The 18,618-nt window shown below is 50.7% G+C and overlaps 1 protein-coding gene across 3 annotated transcripts in view; it reads left to right on the top strand.

Annotated features, from left to right (window-relative positions):
- NTRK1 (neurotrophic receptor tyrosine kinase 1) overlaps positions 1-18,618 on the top strand; it is a 36,588-nt gene that overhangs the window by 7,367 nt on the left and 10,603 nt on the right. For 2 of the 3 annotated variants that reach the window (XM_061605728.1, XM_061605729.1), the window contains exons 2-10: positions 6,078-6,152; positions 7,524-7,595; positions 9,567-9,635; positions 12,225-12,388; positions 12,635-12,786; positions 13,063-13,189; positions 14,158-14,493; positions 15,234-15,301; positions 15,712-15,814. In XM_061605728.1, the coding sequence (XP_061461712.1) occupies positions 6,078-6,152; positions 7,524-7,595; positions 9,567-9,635; positions 12,225-12,388; positions 12,635-12,786; positions 13,063-13,189; positions 14,158-14,493; positions 15,234-15,301; positions 15,712-15,814 (1,166 nt within the window). Of the gene's footprint in view, positions 1-6,077; positions 6,153-7,523; positions 7,596-7,948; positions 8,026-9,566; positions 9,636-12,224; positions 12,389-12,634; positions 12,787-13,062; positions 13,190-14,157; positions 14,494-15,233; positions 15,302-15,711; positions 15,815-18,618 lie in introns of those variants that run through there. The other variant, XM_061605730.1, reaches the window with a different exon arrangement.

The raw sequence follows: 18,618 nt of genomic DNA, 5'->3' as shown, positions 1-18,618 counted from the left end.
TCACATCCATACATAGAGATCGGGAATACCATGGTCTGAATGGTCCTGACTGTAGTGGTCAGTGATACATCATTGCATTTGAGGATCTTTTCTAGTTCTCTCATAGCTGCCCTCCCCAGTCCTAGCCTTCTTCTGATTTCTTGACTATTGTCTCCATTTTGGTTAATGACTGTGCTGAGGTATTAATAATCCTTGACAAGTTCAATGTCCTCGTTGTCAACTTTAAAGTTACATAAATCTTCTATTGTCATTACTTTAGACGTTTTGACATTGAGCTGTAGTCCTGCTTTTGTGCTTTCCTCTTTAACTTTCATCAGCATTCATTTCATACCATTACTGGTTTCTGCTAGTAACATGGTATAGTCTGCGTATCTTAAATTATTGATATTTCTCCCTTCAATTTTCACACCTCCTTCATCTTGGTCCAATCCTGCTTTCCATATGATATGTTCTGCATACAGATTAAAAAAATAGGGTGATAAAAGCTAACAGACTGAAGCTCAATCCAGACAAGACTGAGGCACTGTTGGTGAGTGCCTTCTCTGCTCAGATGGTGGATGTTCATCCTGTTCTTGACGGGGTTACACTCCCCTTGAAGGAACAGGTTCGTAGCTTGGGAGTTCTTTTCGATCCTTCCTTGTCTCTTGAGGCCCAGGTGGCCTCGGTGGCACGGAATGCTTTTTACCATCTTCGATTAGTAGCCCAGCTACGTCCCTATCTGGACAGTGACGACCTCGCCTCAGTTGTTCATGCTCTGGTAACTTCTAGATTGGACTACTGCAACGCGCTCTACATGGGCTGCCCTTGAAGACTGTTCGGAAACTACAGCTAGTCCAGAATGCAGCGGCCAGATTGTTGACGCGGACCAGAAGGTCCACTCATATAACACCTGTTCTGGCCCGTCTGCACTGGCTTCCTATTTGTTTCCGGGCTAGATTCAAAGTGCTGGTTTTGACCTATAAAGCCCTACACGGCATGGGACCGCAATACCTGGTGGAATGCCTCTCCCAATATGAACCTACCCGTACACTGCGCTCAACATCTAAGGCCCTCCTCCGAGTACCATCCCATCGAGAAGCTCGGAGGGTGATGACTAGAACCAGGGCCTTTTCAGTGGTGGCCCCCGAACTGTGGAACAGTCTCCCCGATGAGGTGCGCCTAGCGCCGACGCTACTATCTTTTCGGCGCCAGGTGAAAATCTTTTTATACTCCCAGGCATTTTAAAGTGTATTTTAACAACATTTCTGTATTTTGGTCGTTGTTTGGTTCTTTATTGTTTGTTTGTTTTGTTTCTTGATTTATTGTATTTATTGTATTTATATATTATGCTTGTTTTTATCTTTTTGTACACCGCCCAGAGAGCCTTCGGGCTTAGGGTGGTATATAAATTAAATTAAATAAATAAATAAAATAAAAATACACCCCTGTCTCACACCCTTTCCGATTGGGAACCAATCACTTTCTCCATATTCTGTTCTTACAGTAGCCTCTTGCTTAGAGTATAGGTTGCGCATCAGGACAATCAGATGCTGTGGCACCCCCATTTCTTTTAAAGCATTCCATAGTTTTTCATGATCTACACAATCAAAGGCTTTGCTGTAACCTATAAAGCGCAGGGTGATTTTCTTCTGAAATTCCTTGGTCTGTTCCATGATCCAACGTATGTTGGCGATATGATCTCTGGTGCCTCTTCCCTTTCTAAATTCAGCTTGGATGTCTGGCATTTCTCTCTCCATATGTCTGGGCAAGATCTTGGAACGAGTGGTTGCTGACCAGCTCCAGGTGCTATTGGATGAAACCGATTATCTAGATCCATTTCAATCGGGTTTCAGGCCTGGTTTTGGCACTGAGATGGCCTTGGTCGCCCTGTTTGATGACCTATGTCGGGAGAGAGACAGAGGGAGTGTAACTCTGCTGATTCTCCTTGATCTCTCAGCGGCTTTTGATACCATCGACCATGGTATCCTTCTGGAGAGGCTTGTGGAGTTGGGAGTTGGAGGCACTGCTTGGCAGTGGTTCCGCTCCTACTTAGCGGGTCGTCTCCAGAAGATAGTGCTTGGGGACCATTGCTCGACACCGTGGGTTCTCCAATGTGGGGTCCCACAGGGTTCAGTTTTGTCTCCCATGCTTTTTAACATATATATGAAGCCGCTGGGTGCGGTCATCAGGAGTTTTGGAGTGCGTTGTCATCAGTACGCTGATGACACGCAGCTCTACTTCTTTTCATCTTCTTCAGGTGAGGCGGTCGATGTGCTGAACCGGTGCCTGGCTGCAACAATGGACTGGATGAGAACTAACGAACTGAGACTCAATCCTGATAAGACTGAGATGCTGTTGGTGGATGGTTTCTCTGATCAGATGGTGGATATATACCCTGTCCTGGATGGGGTTACACTCCCCCTAAAGGAGCAGGTTCGTAGTCTGGGAGTTGTTTTAGACTCTTCCCTCTCACTCGAGGCTCATGTAGCCTCGGTGGCCCGGAATGCGTTCTACCAACTTTGGTTGGTAGCCCAACTACGTCCCTATCTGAGTAAGGAAGACCTCACATCAGTGGTACATGCTCTGGTAACCTCGCGTCTGGACTACTGCAATGCGCTTTACATAGGGCTACCTTTGAAGACGGTTTGGAAGCTACAGCTAGTGCAAAATGCGGCGGCCAGACTGCTAACAAGAACCAAGCGGTCTGAGCATATAACACCTGTTCTGGCTCGCTTGCACTGGCTTCCCATATGCTTCTGGGCAAAATTCAAAGTGTTGGTATTAACCTATAAAGCCTTATACGGCGCGGGACCATGATATCTGTCGGAATGTCTCTCCCGATATGAACCTGCCCGTTCACTACGGTCTACTACGAAGGTCCTCCTCCGGGTCCCAACCCATAGGGAGGCCCGGAGGGTGGTGACAAGATCTAGGGCCTTCTCAGTGGCGGCCCCCGAACTATGGAATAGTCTCCCCGAGGAGGTGCGCTTGGCGCCAACACTATCATCTTTTCGGCGCCAAGTTAAAACCTTCCTCTTCTCTGAGGCATTTTAATTTAAGTTAATTTAATTTTAAATTGTTGTAATCTGATTTTAGTTTGTACAGTTTTTATATACTCTGTTTTATGAGATTGTGTAATTTTATTGTATTTTTTGATGTACACCGCCCAGAGAGCTATTGCTAGTTGGGCGGTATATAAGTTTAATTAATAAATAAATAAATATAAATATATGGCAAGAGCCTTTGTTGTAGAATCTTGAGCATTACTTTACTTGCATGGGATATTAAGGCAATTGTACGATAATTACTGCATTCCCTGGGATCTCCTTTCTTTGGGATTGGGATGAATATTGAACCCTTCCAGTCTGTGGGCCATTGTTTTCTTTTCCATATTTGTTGACAGTTTTTTGTCAAAATTTGGACAGATTCAGTCTCAGTAGCTTGTAGCAACTCTATGGGTATGCCATCTGTTCCTGGTGATTTGTTTCTTCCAAGTATTTTAAGAGCAGCTTTCACCTCACATTCTAAAATTTCCGGTTCTTCATCATACGGTTCCTCCATGAACAAGTCTATCATCCTTGCATCTCTTTTATAGAGTTCTTCAGTGTATTGCTTCCATCTTCCTTTTATTTCATCTCGGTCAATCAGTGTGTTCCCCTGTTGATTATTCAACATCCCTACTCTTGGTTTAAATTTCCCTTTCATTGCTCTAATCTTTTGGAATAGGGCTCTTGTTCTACCCTTTCTGTTGTCCTCTTCTATTTCTATACAATAACTATTGTAATAGTCCTCTTTGTCCCTACATGCTAGTCATTGTATTGTTGCATTTAGGGTTCTAATCTTGTTTCCATCTCCTTTTGCTTTTTTTGTTAATTTTTATATGCCTTCAAGTCAATTACTACTTGTGGCAACCCTATGAATATTTTTTGATATATTCATAGGGTTTTCATGGTAAGAGGTATTCAGAGGTGGTTTACCATTGCCTTCCTTGCCTTCCTTTTTGTTACTACTAGTATATAAAGCCCTTAACAGCTCAGGACCAGTTTACTTACAAATCACCTTACCCCATATGTGCCCACTCGAGCACTTCGCTCTGTGGAACAGGCACTGTTACTCATTCTGTACTTGTAAGAAATTGTTCTTTTAGTGTGGCAGCACCTACTCTTTGGAACTCCCTGCCTAAGGGCATCAGGCAGGCACCTTTGCTGTATACCTTTTGGGGCCTTCTGGATGAGGCCCTTCTACTCCAGCATAGCCTGTCCTCACAGTGGCCAAATGGGAGAAGGCCCACCGCAAGCAGGACCTGAGCGCAAGAGCAGTGCTCTCCCCTCCTGCAGTTTCCAGCAACGGGCATTACTCAGAACCACTCTGCCTTCTTAAAGAAAGAAGAGTACAAATCCCTTTGTACCACGGGAGGCCAGAAGAGCTGTTTGTTTCATGTCATACTGCGTATTCAACCCCTTACTGGCTTCTCCTGGAAGATTCTGGGAAAGATTCAGGCCTTCAGCAAAGTGTGGTGTGCCGTGCCTCTGCCAGGCCACATCCACCATCTCAGTGCTGCCCACAGACCAATGTTGGGCTTGCATTGAGCAGCTACGGCAGGGCTGGCAGTGGACCCTGCAAGGGTTAGTAAGTCTGATGGGAGGTTGCTTGGACTCCCTGCAGTGCAGAGCAGTGAGCGAAAGGCCTGGAGGGGCTTCCCCTGTGCTGTCACAGCGGAGAGGTTCAGGGCCCTTCCTTCGCCCTCTGCCAACCCCCTTCACGTTCATCTGGACTGTTGCCTGCTGACGGTGGTGGTGGAGCAGAGAGTGGCTTGTACGGGCAGCCAGGAAAGGGGAACAGGGAGCTACTCGGGGTGGCTGGGTGGGGCAAGAGGTCCTGGAACGAAGGCCCACATAGTGTAGGGGTAGCAGAGCAAGTACTTTGCATGCAGAAGCTCCCTAGTTCAACACCCAGCATCTGGGGTTGTAGCCAACAAAATTATACCCAGTTGTACTATGAATGGACCAAAGCTACTGATGTCCATTAATTCCAGTGGGTCTACTCTGAGCAGGGCTAATGTTAGATACGACCCCATTAACCATAAAGTAAAATCCTCATACAGTGAGCAGGCTTATTAAAAACGGAGTAAATCTTGCTAAGCCATTTCACAGTTTGGGTGGGAATTTCACCCCTGGAAAGATGAGTGGGGGGGAGTGCGTTTGTCACAACTCTACCTTAGATGAAGTCCCCACCTCCACCCCCACCCACCCCTGCAGCCTGTTCTTCCCAGGAACTGTAATGGGGAAATGTAATGAGGAAGCAATACGAAATAAGTAGCACTTCCCCAATACAGTTCCTGGGACGAACAGGCCGCAGGGGTGGGTGGAGGTGGTGACTTCATCTAAGGCAAAGAGTTGTGAGTTATTTTGAAATATTTGTAACCTGCCTGTCATCAACACAGATAGCAGGGTTTTAGGAAACAGAAGGTACAATGTAACAAGCGAGTAACCAAATCATGAAAACAAATGACAACATGTACTAGAAAAGGCACCATCAGCCGATAAAGCCACTATAAACAACAGAGCAGGTTTAACAAGGATGGATGAACAAATGAAAGAAAGATGGTCTTTGGTGTGTGCAGACTTGGGGGTCATTGCCCCATCAGCAGCTGACAGACCAATTCGTCCGTTCACACTTATTTGCATGTCTACACAACCACCAACTAAATCGAAACATTGTCTAGCAACGGAGAGGCCCTTGCCTCAAGGTGAACATCTCACATCTTTGCAGAGGCCAGTTTGTCATTTTTGTAAAAGGAGCAGGGAGTCATAATGGAGCTGGTTTCTACAGTGGAGCTCAAAAAGACTTGTCTCTGTGCCCTGGTTGTGAACATGCACAGAGGAATCTGACCAGCTGTGGTCCCAGCCAGAACCTAGAAGGCCATTGTTCTTCTTGTGAATAATACTCCCCACCACTTTCCTTCCACCCGGGTGGTAGAGCAGCACTCACGTCCCACCAGGAGTGTTGGACAGAGATGTTTTCAGGACTTTTTAGCAGGCAGACATTTAAATATCCCTCAATATGAATACGGCCTGATGGGCTCCTCTTTTTCACAGAGTCATTGAGAATCAGACTGCCCTGACAAACCTGACTCTGGATGACATGAAGAACCCTCGAGAGTTGAAGAATCTGTGAGTCTCTGGGCTGGTGGGCTGGACAGTCTGTCTGTGATGAGGCCATGGAGGTGGCTGGCCCAAAAGTGTGTGTTGGGGGCAGTAGTGTAGTGGCAAATTCAGAAGTGCAGGGTACCTTCATGTTAGTCACAGCCATACCCCCTTCTTCCCCTTTTCTTGTTGTGGGGTTGAGAATGAGATCCCTGTTAATGCCTCCACCCACAACAACAGACATCCCTAGGAGCCAATAAGCATGAAACAAGAGAGTGTTAGCTACTCAGAAGAGTCTTCTCAGCCGCTGACTCACCTCCGTTCACTCTGATTGGCTCCAATCAGCAGGAAAAGACAAGGAAGCACTTTAGAAGACTCTTCTTAGTGGCTAACATACTCCCCTTTCAGACTGATTGGCTTGTAGGATGCTGGAAACATAGGGACCCTGCTGGGACCCTGCTCCCAAAAATGTAGGGGGTCTAAGACCCCCTGAGATCCTGGATGACTACATCCCTGTTTGTGGGGGGGGGGGTCGGGTCTCCTTCTGATAGAGTGGGATGTTCCTGCCACAACTTGTCTTTTGTTTTTAAGATGTTTTAAAGTGCTTTTAGTGTTTTTGTTTGCCACCTTGAGCTCCTTCTGGGAGGAATGGCGGGGTATACATTCAATAAATAAATAAATAATAAAATGTGGCATAACAGTCCCTCAAAGGGTGTGGCTTCTACTTTCCTCCCAGCTTCTCCCGTCCACATTTCAGGCACTGTTGACGGGGGGGGGGGCTTTCTCACTGCTGGTCAAGCAGCAGCTGCCCTGGCTGGGGTGCTCCAGATGTGGGGCAGAGGGACGGAGCCTGATGGTCCAACGGGCCTCTCTGGAACAGGCGCACCATCCGCCCTTTTCCTGGGAATGATCTCAGGGAAAGGCTGTGCAGAGGAGACAGTGGACAGCCACACCCTACATGCTGGGAACTTTTGTCCCATTATAAGGAGGGGAGGGAAGCTCTGCATGTTGTCTTTTGAGGTGGGTCCAGGTGACAAAGGGCCTCATGGGTGATCCTCCCACCACGCAGCGCCACCTGCCCTCTGGCCAACCCTTCTGGCCTGAGTGGCCCTGTGATAGCTTCTGCATGGCCTCGAAGCCCCTGCCAGGACCCCCCTCCCCACTTCCAGTGCAGACGCCTGCCTGTGACTGTGGGATGCACCCATCTTGCGCTCCGTTCAGGCAGGGACGATTCAGCCGTTGTCTCTTCAGCTGTTCACTGTCTCTTTGGGCCCAGAGAGGGACTGTGGGGTAAAGGTGTTATTCAAGCTCCCCTCTAAGGCAAATGTTGGGTTTTCCTGGGGTGGCAGCTTCAGGGTGAGGCACCGAGAGCTGACTGAATTTGCTTGTTTGTTGCAGAACCATCTCAAAGACTCAGCTGCAGTTCATTGCACCAGACGCCTTCAGAGGCAGCCCGAATCTGACACACGTGTGAGTGGCCGCTTCAGTTAGTCCCGGCCTTTCCTGTGTCTTGTGTGGGGCAGCAAGGGACTGCTGTGCCCTCCCCTGTTTGGGGCTGGAGTGGCGCCCTCTGGTCCTGAGCCACAGCTGTAATCTACCTCATAGTGTGGGGGGCCACCTTGAGGCCCCTCCCCTCACTTCGCTTTGCCTGGGAAGTCCCCCAGGCCTCTCCTCTGCTCCTAGGCTGGTTCACTCTCCCCGCCCGCCCGCCCCAGCCCCAATTTAGAGGAGGGATTGATTGGGAGCAGCTGTCCCTTGAGGGGAAATTGATGCAGCCCACAGAAAGCTGTCCCTGGCAGCCGCTGGGCTGCTGGGCAAAAGAACTTTGCTGCGGGGGGGAGGCAGAGGGGAACATGGTGAGCTGGAGAAGGCCGCTGTTTCCTGTCATTCCCCCCATTCTGTGAGCATGAACTGCCTCAGTTTCCACTTGGACTGTCTAGTGGCACCCCCACTGCCCCCCTCAGCAACCCCCTCCCTCTCCTGTGAGGCTTGTAGGGACCTCCTGCACACACCCTCCCCTCCACAGCAGCCCCTGAACCCCTTCTTGGTCCAGGGGGGGACAGAGGGCAATTTGATGGGGGGCCTGCCACCCAGAGGGGGTGCCTGCCCGGCTTCTGAGAGCCTTTTGCAGTGGGCTTTCCATTGAGGCCCGCTGTCCACGTAGCCCTTGTGGACTCTGGGTTGCTGCAGACTGGGCCCACTGTGTGGCTTGATACACGGCCTGAGCCACAGCCAGTCAACTGGTAGGGCGCGCACAACCTTGGCCAGCCAACTGAAGCAGCCACCACCCTGAATCAGGAAGATTTCCCTACAAATGTGTGATTGGGAGGACTCTGGCCCCTGAGCTAGCTTTTCCCAATGGGGTGGTGAGGGGCTGCCCCAAGTGTAAGACAGAAGCACACCAGGATCTGGGGGGTGAAATATGGGACCCTTCTCCAATCTTCCTTCTGCCTTCTCAAGATCATTTACATGGAGCAGATGGAAAATCCCCATTTCCTCTGCCCCCCACCCCCGCCAGTCTCCTCTTCCTCCCCCTGATTCATTCAAGACTTGGGCTGGGGGGACGTTGTTAATCATTGTTAGTGTTAATGTCCTTGTGCAACAGGGAATTATTGATTTGCGCCCATGCAGTGCTGCTGACCTGGCCTTGCAGCAGGCCCCTGCCCTGCTCGGCCCCATCCCTTCCTGCCCCAATCCTCCATGGGGCTCAGCAGAACTGGCATTGTTGACCTGGGGTGATCAGCCATGTCGGGGAGGGGCAGGGGCTGCCACTGGCTAGCTGCTCTTTGGACTCTCATCAGAAGAGCCTGGCGGCTATTGGATCCAGCCACAGATGGGCCCCACCCAGTCCAGCATCCTGTTCTCCCAGTGGCCAACCAGACGCCTCACTGGGAACATTCAGCTTCATTGGGTGCCCCCAGCCCAGCCCAGCCCACCCTTTCGGTTCTAGTATTATGTGGGAGGGGGAAAGCTCTCTGGCACACAAAGACCCCTTGCGTCTATCGAGGGTTAGGAGACCCAAACAGGCTAGGGAGGTCCATACAGGGTAAATCCATGGGAGCCACTGGGGGCGTCACAATACAGAAGAGAAGCGGGGAGCCCAGCAACGTCAGGCCATGGTGCAGGCTGGAAGGTGGAGGGCAGGGAGCCTCCAGGCCCTGAGGGGGGCAGGTGGAGAGTCTGGCTCCAAAGAGGAGCACCAAGAAACCAGGTCGGGGGCTGCTCTGTCCTCCTTGCGGCCTTGGGTTGTGGAGGGGCATCCGAGGCAGCGTTCCGCCTCCCAGCACTGCAAGATCTGGTCAGTGGCTGCTCTCCTGACTAGAGGCTTCTGCGCCAGTCCCAGCCAGGAGAGGCCACACCTGTTTAACTTCTGCCTGCCATGTAGTCAGAGAGGCAGGCAGAGACCCAGGCAAATGAGGCATCCCCTTGTCTCCCCTGCAGGAACCTCGCCTTCAACCAGCTGCGGTTCCTCTCCTGGAAGCTCTTCCACCACCTCCGTCTCCAGGAGCTGTAAGTCGCCCCAGCAGGCCGGACTCTGGTCTGGAGCCACTTTGGGTGGGTGGGGGCTGTTTTGGGAGCTCCAGTGCCAAGCCCACATTCTCATGGGCCCCCTCCTGTGGATGCTGCCTCATCTTGTCCTGCTGAGGCTTTGGAGTCTTCTCCTTGGGGGGGCGGAGATGGCATCTGATCTGGCTTGTTCATAAGAAGCATGAAGAATGCACCCCTCCCCCAATAAAGGGTCTTTCTGAGGGCAGGAGGGGGTCTTCTCCCTCTCTGAGCGGCAGACATCTGCCTGGGCTTCCTCGTGTGACACAAGGGCGGGGGGGGGAGTGAAGTCAAATCTCCGGTTAAGCCAACCAGGCAAGATTTACGAGAGAAGAATCCTGCCAACCCTCTGCTCAAGAAAGGGCAGAAGAGGGTCAGCAAGGCCTTTCAATGCCTCAATACGAACTGAGCTTCAACAGGCAGGGAGAGGCTTCACCTGTTGAATTTCTAGTGCCTTGGTTTTAAAGACACCATAGTGTAAGCTCCCTAGGTGTTCTGCCTTTAATTGCTCTGCTGTAAAAGCATCCTGTCCTCTGTACCAAAGAAAGGGAAAAACACACTTGTGGACATCCCTTGTGCCTTTAAAGGTTCAGACACATATTCCACCGACACAGCCTCTGCCTCGCTGGCCACGTGGAGCAAGGCTAAAGAGGAGGGCAGGAAATGCCACCAGAATAATCCTGGCACCAGGGGGGCAGGATGAGGGCACTGCACTGCTTCTGCTGCTGATGCCAGGCTTGAATGTGATTCTTATTGTCAGAGTCTTCCATATACCACTTTGAGATCTTTTCAGGGATATATATCCATATATCTCACTTGACCCCCCCCCTCCCACCTCCACTTCCAGTTAGGGATCCTGAACAGCATTTAAGCTGCATCCCCTCAGGCCTCCCTGGCAGTGAAGGGTTAGGTGGGCTCTTCATTGGACAATTATTTCATTGTAATATTGAATTTATGCTATATTTGAATGGTTGGTTTTGTCTTCTTTGAATTTGACCTGGCTTGCAACAAATTGTGTTTTTATAGAGTCATAGAACAGCAGAGTTGGAGGGGGCCTATAAAGCCATCAAGTCATATGCTGTTTGAATTTTTGATAAAAAAAGTTGTCAGTTATCATGAGCAGCTCTGGGGCTAAAATGTCGAGACAGAGCAGGGGGCTGCACCTGTTGGATTTGTGCTTGTGCTGTTTTCGAGGGCACAGGAGGGTCCCCCCAGATGAATTCCAGCGCTGTCTCTGCCACGTGGAAGCAGATATCACAAATATTTTGATGGGTCCTCAGCTTTGACTGGCTGTTGTGATCAGACATACCCTGCAGGCTATTGAATTTGGAGGGGCTGACTTGTTTTGAGTAGAGGTGTCCAGGACTAGGCCCCCTTTTCTATTTTTCTGGCCAAGATGGTACCTTCCTATGCACCATCCACAAAATTCTGGAAACTGTATTAAGGAATCAAATGTTGCCTGAGACTCTGACCACTTGAGTCACTGAGCAAGAGAGAAACTGAGGCACGCTCACCTTGGAGTGAGAGCCACCGTACTCCTCAGCGGGGCTTGCTTGTGAGTAGGGTGGCCAAATGCAAAAGAGCGCCGAGGGGGGATGTCAGAGGGGGAATTTCAGCAGGTGTAACTTGCATGGCGAGCTGCTACTAGGCCGGCAGAAATTCCTCCTCCTCCCCTTCTAAAGGTGCAGGACCTTCCCGTCCCCACCCCCGTGATCTTTTGCATCTGCCCCCCTCCCCAGTGTCTCTGCATGGGCTGGGGCCATGAGTCTTTTCTGGTCAAGCCAAGAGAGCAAATGCCTTGTGTGGGATGCCAGCCCATGCTCAAAGAAGGTTCCCCATTCTGCATCATGTTATTCAATCGTTGATGGCTTTTGAAATACTTGGTACTCTTGAGCTTCTTAATTTACTCTGAAATAGCCCTGAACAAGCACAGTACATTCCTTACCATTTCATGTTTAATGGTAAGTTAATGGACCCTCAGCTGCTCACAAATCCCAGGATCCATCCTCTCGCCAAACCTCCAATGAATGGAGGAGCAGAGAGAAGAGCAGGGCCTGGTGGTGGTGACCACCTCGAGCAGATGGCAGCGCTTCTTTCTTGAATGACAGAAACCCTTTTATCCATGTTCTGGGTGAGGGTCACGGCTCCACACACACCACCATCCTTGGTTCTGGGTTCATTAATTTACAATAACTGCACTGAGCTTTGTTCTGTTCCATAATGCAGTTCAGTAGATCCACTTTGTCTTAAGTGTGTATTTAAAGAGCATGGAGGAGGAAACCGCCTTTTAAACATCTTCTTTTTTGACTTGCACAGAATGGCTTCTGTAACAGCGCCAGACATCACTTGTGATGCATTTTTACACTTTTGCAAAGGGCTAGAAAGTTGTGGGGCTTTTTTACATTACTATGGCTAGGGGTAAATGGATTCCTTTCGAGTTTTCTGCAGGACGTGACGAAGCTCCTCATTTGGAGCTATGGGCCTCCCTACGAGCTTGGCCTCCCCAGAGGGGCACAGCTTCATCCCACCAGGAGTTCTCTTTTTCCCACACAGAGTCCTTGTGGGGAACCCCCTCCAGTGCACCTGTCAGCTCCGGTGGCTGCAGTTGTGGCAGGAAAGCCGGCAGGTCGAGGTGCCAGGCAACCAGTCCTTTCACTGCATGGCAGAAGGCGAGAACAGTATGATACCTGTGGCTGACATGAGCGTTGTGGCCTGTGGTAAGTAAGGGGGCATTTGCATGCCGCTGTGCCCCACTGGAAACCCTCAGCCGTCTCCGCCCTTCATTCTTACCTTGTGCACATTTGGAGCCACACCCTGTCCCGCATGCTCTGGGCTCCCTCTGACCCTCCAGGCGGCTTCTCTGGAGAGGGCAAGCATCCGTCCCTGGATTGGGAAGGCCCTGAGGATCTTGCCGAGAGCCTTGCCTGAGCCGTCTCTCTCCCCGCTATCCCTTCTCTCGGCAGACATCCCAAGGGTCAAGATTGAGTACAACCAGGACCCAGTGGGAGAGGGCGAGAGTGTCAACCTGACATGCAGTTTCACAGGAGAGCCACGGCCAGATGTACACTGGAAGGTTCCGGACGTTGGGTCTGATCCTCACCCCATCATCACTGAGGCAAGACCCACCACGCTGGCCAAAGGGCCTTATTACGCTCAGAGTGGTGATTATGCACCAGTGAGGAGACAAGGGATTGGGGGTGCCTCTTAGACCAGCCCCAAGCCTCTCAAGCATGGCAAGAGAGAAATCAAAATAGCTGTAACGGGGGGGGGAGGCCTCACATTCTGCCCTAGATGGTCTCAGAGTTCAGTTATGAGCCGTCTAGGAAGCTGATTAGCCCACCCAGTTCAAGACTTTAAAACCCCACCTGGGTTGTGCTTTCTGTCCGTGCAGAAGTCGGAGTCTGAACTCCTGCTGCAGATCCTGAACGTCTCTTCTGACTTCAACCTCCAAAATATCACATGCCAGGCAGAGAACGAGGCAGGAGTCGGCGAGGACACGGCCCAGCTGAATGTGACATGTACGGCCACTCTCCATGAGGCCGCTTTGGCTCACAGAAAGAAGGCCCTCCTGGGCAGGGCAGGGCAGGGCTGCCCAGCACCAACTCCCCTTCCTGGCCACTGGGAAGGGGAAAGGGGAGTGGAAACTCTGGTGCTAATTTTGGTGATGTTCTTATGACCAGCCTGGAGCAGGGCCTGGGCTTATGGACCCTTTTAAACTCCCAGGGTTGTCTCTGGTATTAGGATAGATGCACAGCTAATGCCTGACGGTCTCAGCCAGAGTCCATATAGCCACCTCTAAACACAGAGCCAGTTGCCGCCCTGGACTCCTACTGTGAGGAAGGGGGGATATAAATTTAATAATAAATCAATAATGAGGTGGCCCTCTCCTTTCAGACTGTGCCTTTTTTTAACATTCCCCTACCATAAAAGCTCTTTGCAGTCAGAGAGCAAGCACAGCAAAGACACTGGGCTGGGTTAGCATCTTTCTCCCTGATGGGTTAGACTGTCCCTGCAGGAGTCTTTAATACACAGGAGTACAAAAAGAAGTAAATGAAAATGTCTGGTACTCTCCTGCCCAAAGTGGCACAGTCCTTTCTGAAAATGTCAATAATGAAACCAAAAAACAAAATGTAAAATGTCACTCATCCTCCAGTAGACTTGCGGTGCTTCCAGATAGGAGCGTTACTGCAGGATGAGTTCTGAACACACATGTATTTTTCCCAGAGTCCAAAATGTCTCACCACATCCTTTCCCACCTGCCCCGTTCAATCCGCCTTTACCCTTTCAAGGGGAAACTGTAAATATGGAATCCTGTTGCCAAAAGCAGCTTGGGAATGTCTGATTGCCCCATTAGCAAGATGAAGCTCCAATCTGGGAGCCTCTGGAGTGCCAGGCAATTTTGGGGATGGGGGAGGGGAGGGGCATGAGGACTGTTCCAATTCCCAAGCCACAGAGGCTCTGATGCTTCCCTCACCCTTTTCTCCAGTTCCTGCTGTGATCCATGAGGTGGGCACAGTTGTGCATTTGCACCACCCATGCATCCCCTTCTCGGTGGACGGCAACCCCAGTCCCGAGATCCGCTGGCAGTTTAACTCCGTCGATGTGGAGGAGAATGATTTAGTTCGCACTGATCTCTTCCGTGACGGGTACCACAACTCCACGGTGGTGCATGGCTGCCTGAGCTTCAACAAGCCCACTCACCTCAAAAACGGCAACTACACTTTGCTGGTGCACAACCCTCTGGGCACAGATGCCCTCACCACCTCCCAGCACTTCATGGATGCCCCTGATGAGAGCTTCCGTCCAGAGGAGCCCATCCATGGTAAGAGGCCCTCTTTTGCAAGCTAGCCTTGACACCGGAGGGAGGGCCTGCCTGGTGGCTGAAGTTGGCTTCTTGTTGCTGCACTTCGCTACTGGGAAAGAAGAAAGCCACAGAAAGAGGTGACAGGCTCTCTCGCAGCTCAGTTGCACCATCCTGAGGATTCCTGGCTCATCAACAAGAGAAGATTCCTCTCTTGCTTTGGATGGGGGAAGAGGGGGTCTGTGGGCTGCCAGAGTTGGGGCTCAGCCACACCAGCTGATCTTTCTCACTCTCTCATGGCTTAACTGCTTGTGGGACATGAGCCGGGAGGGAGTTGTTTGCGGGGAGCTTGGAGTTCTGGCCTACAAATGCTGACTGAGCTGTTCCTCTTCTTTCCTGCTGCATTAGTCTCACTGCCACCAATGAGTAAGTATTTGGGAAACATTTGCTCTCTTTGCAACTGGACATGAGGAGAGGACACCACAGGATCCCCAGACAGGGGCGATGGAGGATGTGGGGGGCACCGACCTCAGTGTTAGAAATGAGCAACTGAGCTGAAGGTTTGCAGTGCAGGCACGGCACAATGTAGTGCCTTGGGATGTGCCTCTTGGCCGGGGCTGGCTGTGTTGCGAGAGCAGACAGTTCCCAAAGGAATCCCTCCAGCAGAGGGGACATTCTGGGCTGGCTGCCTGCCTACCAGTGGCACCCTAGACCTCGTGGGAGAACTGAGTGACCCCCGCCACTGCTTCTTCTTCACACAGGAACAGGTGACAGGAACAACACTGAGCAAGGAGGGCCCGTGGAGACCTCAGAGGAACACACCGTTGGGGTGAGGCCCTGAGGAACGGCTGCAAGGGGCAGGGCCGGGGGGCACGAATTGGCTGCCACAGGTGGTGGAGAGGCCACATGGCCCGTACAGCTGTGGAGGTCAGGCACCCTGCTCACACCCAGGGCTTTGTGTGGGCCGGGCAGACCAGACTGGGGCTTCCTTTAGGGCACAACAGAGAGCATTTGAGCTGGCGTGAAAGAAAGGTGTGCATTTGAGCATCTACAAAGTGACCCCAGGCAGGAGTTTCTGGATGCATGGGCAGGGTAAACCTCACTGCTGTCACAGGCTGTAAGCTCTGTCACTGCCACCGCCCCCTCCTCCTCCTCTGGGGTGAGGGTTTCCAAGGCCAGTAGCTATGGGGAGACCGTGGGCAGCTCCTCCTGCCTGACCCTCTGCTCTTCCTCCTCCAGATCTCTGTGGCTGTGGTCTTGGCAGTATGTGCCTGCATCTTCCTCTCTGTCATGCTGATCATCCTCAACAAGTGTGGACAACACTCCAAGTTTGGAATTAACCGTAAGCCTCCCTCCCAGTCAGCCCCCCATATGTGGTGTGGATGCCCTCCCACCTTCCCTCTTCCCTTGCAAGCTGCTATCGGGAATGAGGGCCTTGATCAAGACCCATAAGAACATCAGAAGAGCCTGCTGGGTCAGGCCAGTGGCCCATCTAGTCCAGCCTCCTGTTCTCACAGTGGCCAGCCAGATGCCCCTGATGGGAAGCCCACAAGTAGGACGTGAGCACAAGAGCACTCGCCCCTCCTGTAGTTTACAGCAACCAGTATTTGGAAGCCTACTTCCTCTGCCTGGAGGCAGAGCATAGCCATTGTGGCTAGTAGCCATCAATAGTCTTTCCCTCCATGAATTTGCCTCATCCTCTTTTAAAGCCACCCACGCTGGTGGCCATCACTGCCTCTTGTGGAGGAAATTCCACAGTTTAACTCTGTGCTATGTAAAGAAGCCCTTTCTTTTGTCTGTTCTGAACATTCAGCTTCATTGGATAGCCACGAATTCTAGTGTTATGAGAGAAGGAGAAAAACGTCTCTCTAACCACTTTCCCCATGCCATCCATAATTTTATTCACTTCTACCATGTCACCTCTGACTCACCTTTTCTCTAAACTAACAAGCCCCAAATGCTGCAACCTTTACTCACTAGGGAGTCACTCCATCCCCTTGATCATTTTGGCTGCCATTTTCTGAACCTTTGTTAGATCTACAATATCCTTTTTGAAGTGAGGTGACCAGAACTGTAGACAGTATTCCAACTCTGTCTGCACCATAGATTTATATAAATGCATTATTAAAGCAACGGTGTTATTTTCAGTACCTTTGCTTAATGATCCTAGCATGGAATTTGCCGATTTCACAACTGCAGCACGGTGGGTCAATATCTTCATCGAGCTATCCATTACTGCTCCAAGGTCTGGTTCCTTGTCAGTCACTGCAAGTTCAGACCCATGAGCATAAACGGTATGTAAAATTAAGATTTTTTGCTCCAGTGTGAGTAATTTTACTTATTTACACTGAATTTCATTTGCCCTTTTTACCGCCTATTCACTCAGTTTGGAGAAGTCCTTTTGGAGCTCTCTGCAATCCCTTTTTGTTTTAACAACCCTGAACAATTTTGCATCATCAACAAACTGGGCCCCCTCACTGCTCACCCCTAACTCTAGATCATTTATGTACAAGTTAAACAGCACAGGTCTCAAAACCGATCCTTGGGGGATTCCACTTTCTACAGCCCTCCATTGGGAGAACTGTCCTTTAATTTCTGCTTCCTGCTACTTCACCAATTCCTGATCTACAAGAGGACCTCTCCTCTTATTCCATGACTTCTAAGCTCACTCAGGAGTCGTGTCAGAGGCTTTTTGAAAGTCCAAGTTCACTATGTCCACCGGATCACCTCAATCTATATGCGCTTGTTGACACTCTCAAAGAACTCTAATAGATTAATGGGACAGGACTTCCCCTTGCAGAAGCCACGCTGGCTCTGCTGCAGCAAGGCTCGCTCGTCTATATGCTCTTCTTCCCAAGCAAAGTGGTTTTTCCAGCCGAGCAGGAAGACCTTCGTTTGTGACAGCGGCATCAGGACCGAGGCTGTTTTCCTTCCCTTGCGTGGCCAGCCAGTGGGAAGGGAAGCCACCTCTGCCTGCTCATGGTACCCGTAGCAGTTGGGAGGCAGAAGGAAATTCTGGGGTGCTATGTTATGAGAGCCCTGCTCACTGGCACCGGGGGTTGATTGACCCAGTCTAGGGCCTGGCTGGTGCTTCTGAGAAGCCCACAGTCAAACCTGGACGGCAGTCGCCCCCTCCCTCCCTCCCTCCCTCCGCATACTCTCCTGCCACTGGCTGCCTCTGAACTTGGAGAGTTCGTTGAGCTTGTTGTGGCTAAATGGCCACTAATAAGAAATGGCTTTTTCTCCTCCCTGGTCTTACCTTCAAAGCCCCTCATTGCGCTGCCCCTCATTATAGCAACCCCCGGCCTTTGGAAAGTGAGGAGAGGCAGCATCAGCAAAGTCCATGTGTGGGTAAACATGTCCTCGCCACCCCCCGCCCCCTCTCGCTCAGGGAGAAATTGTGTGTCTCCCCGTTGCCCCAACGTAATATTTCTGGATCATTCTAGACCTTTCCCTGCCATGCAGCTTTCAGCAGAGAGTGGCTACCTCCATCCTTCCTGGGCCACCTATAGTTTATTATGTATTATTATTTATTTATTTATTTAATTTGTATCCCGCCCTTCCTCCCAGCAGGAGCCCAGGGTAGCAAACAAGACACTAAAAACATTTTAAAACATCATAAAAACAAATCTTAAAATACATTAAGACAAAACAGTGTTAAAAACATTTTAAAAACTTTTTTAAAATGTTAAAAACATTATTTAAAACATATTAAGCAAATCTGACACAGAGACAGAGTTACTGTTCTTGGCTGTGCCCCCCCCTCGGTGAATGGCATGGGGGAGTGAGCTGACTCCCTCCATATTCTCCACCCCATTTCATTAGTATTTCTCCCCCTCCCCCCTTTAGTCAGGGCATCAGCTGCTAATTCACTGCTGGAATTGATTCAGGCTGTAAATGGGTTTGATCTGCCTGGATCACCCCCAGGGGGGAGGGGGGAGGAGGAGAAGGGGAGGGGGACGTAGCAGCAGCAGACACTTGTTGTGCAGCAGGAGCCTGTGCGAGATGGGAGCAGGTCCCAGGCTCACTCCAGGGCAGACCATTTGCATTTGCCACCTCCATCCAGCTGGAGAAATCGCCCTGCTTGCCTTTGCTGGATCAGTGGGGGGAGGGGGGCATTCCCCAGTGCTGGCTGCAAAGACCAGC

This window comes from Rhineura floridana, chromosome 22 (assembly GCF_030035675.1).
Source record: "Rhineura floridana isolate rRhiFlo1 chromosome 22, rRhiFlo1.hap2, whole genome shotgun sequence".
NCBI lineage: Eukaryota > Metazoa > Chordata > Lepidosauria > Squamata > Rhineuridae > Rhineura > Rhineura floridana.
The sequence above is the reverse complement of the archived record's forward strand: the minus strand, read 5'-3'. Positions and strand labels throughout refer to the sequence as shown.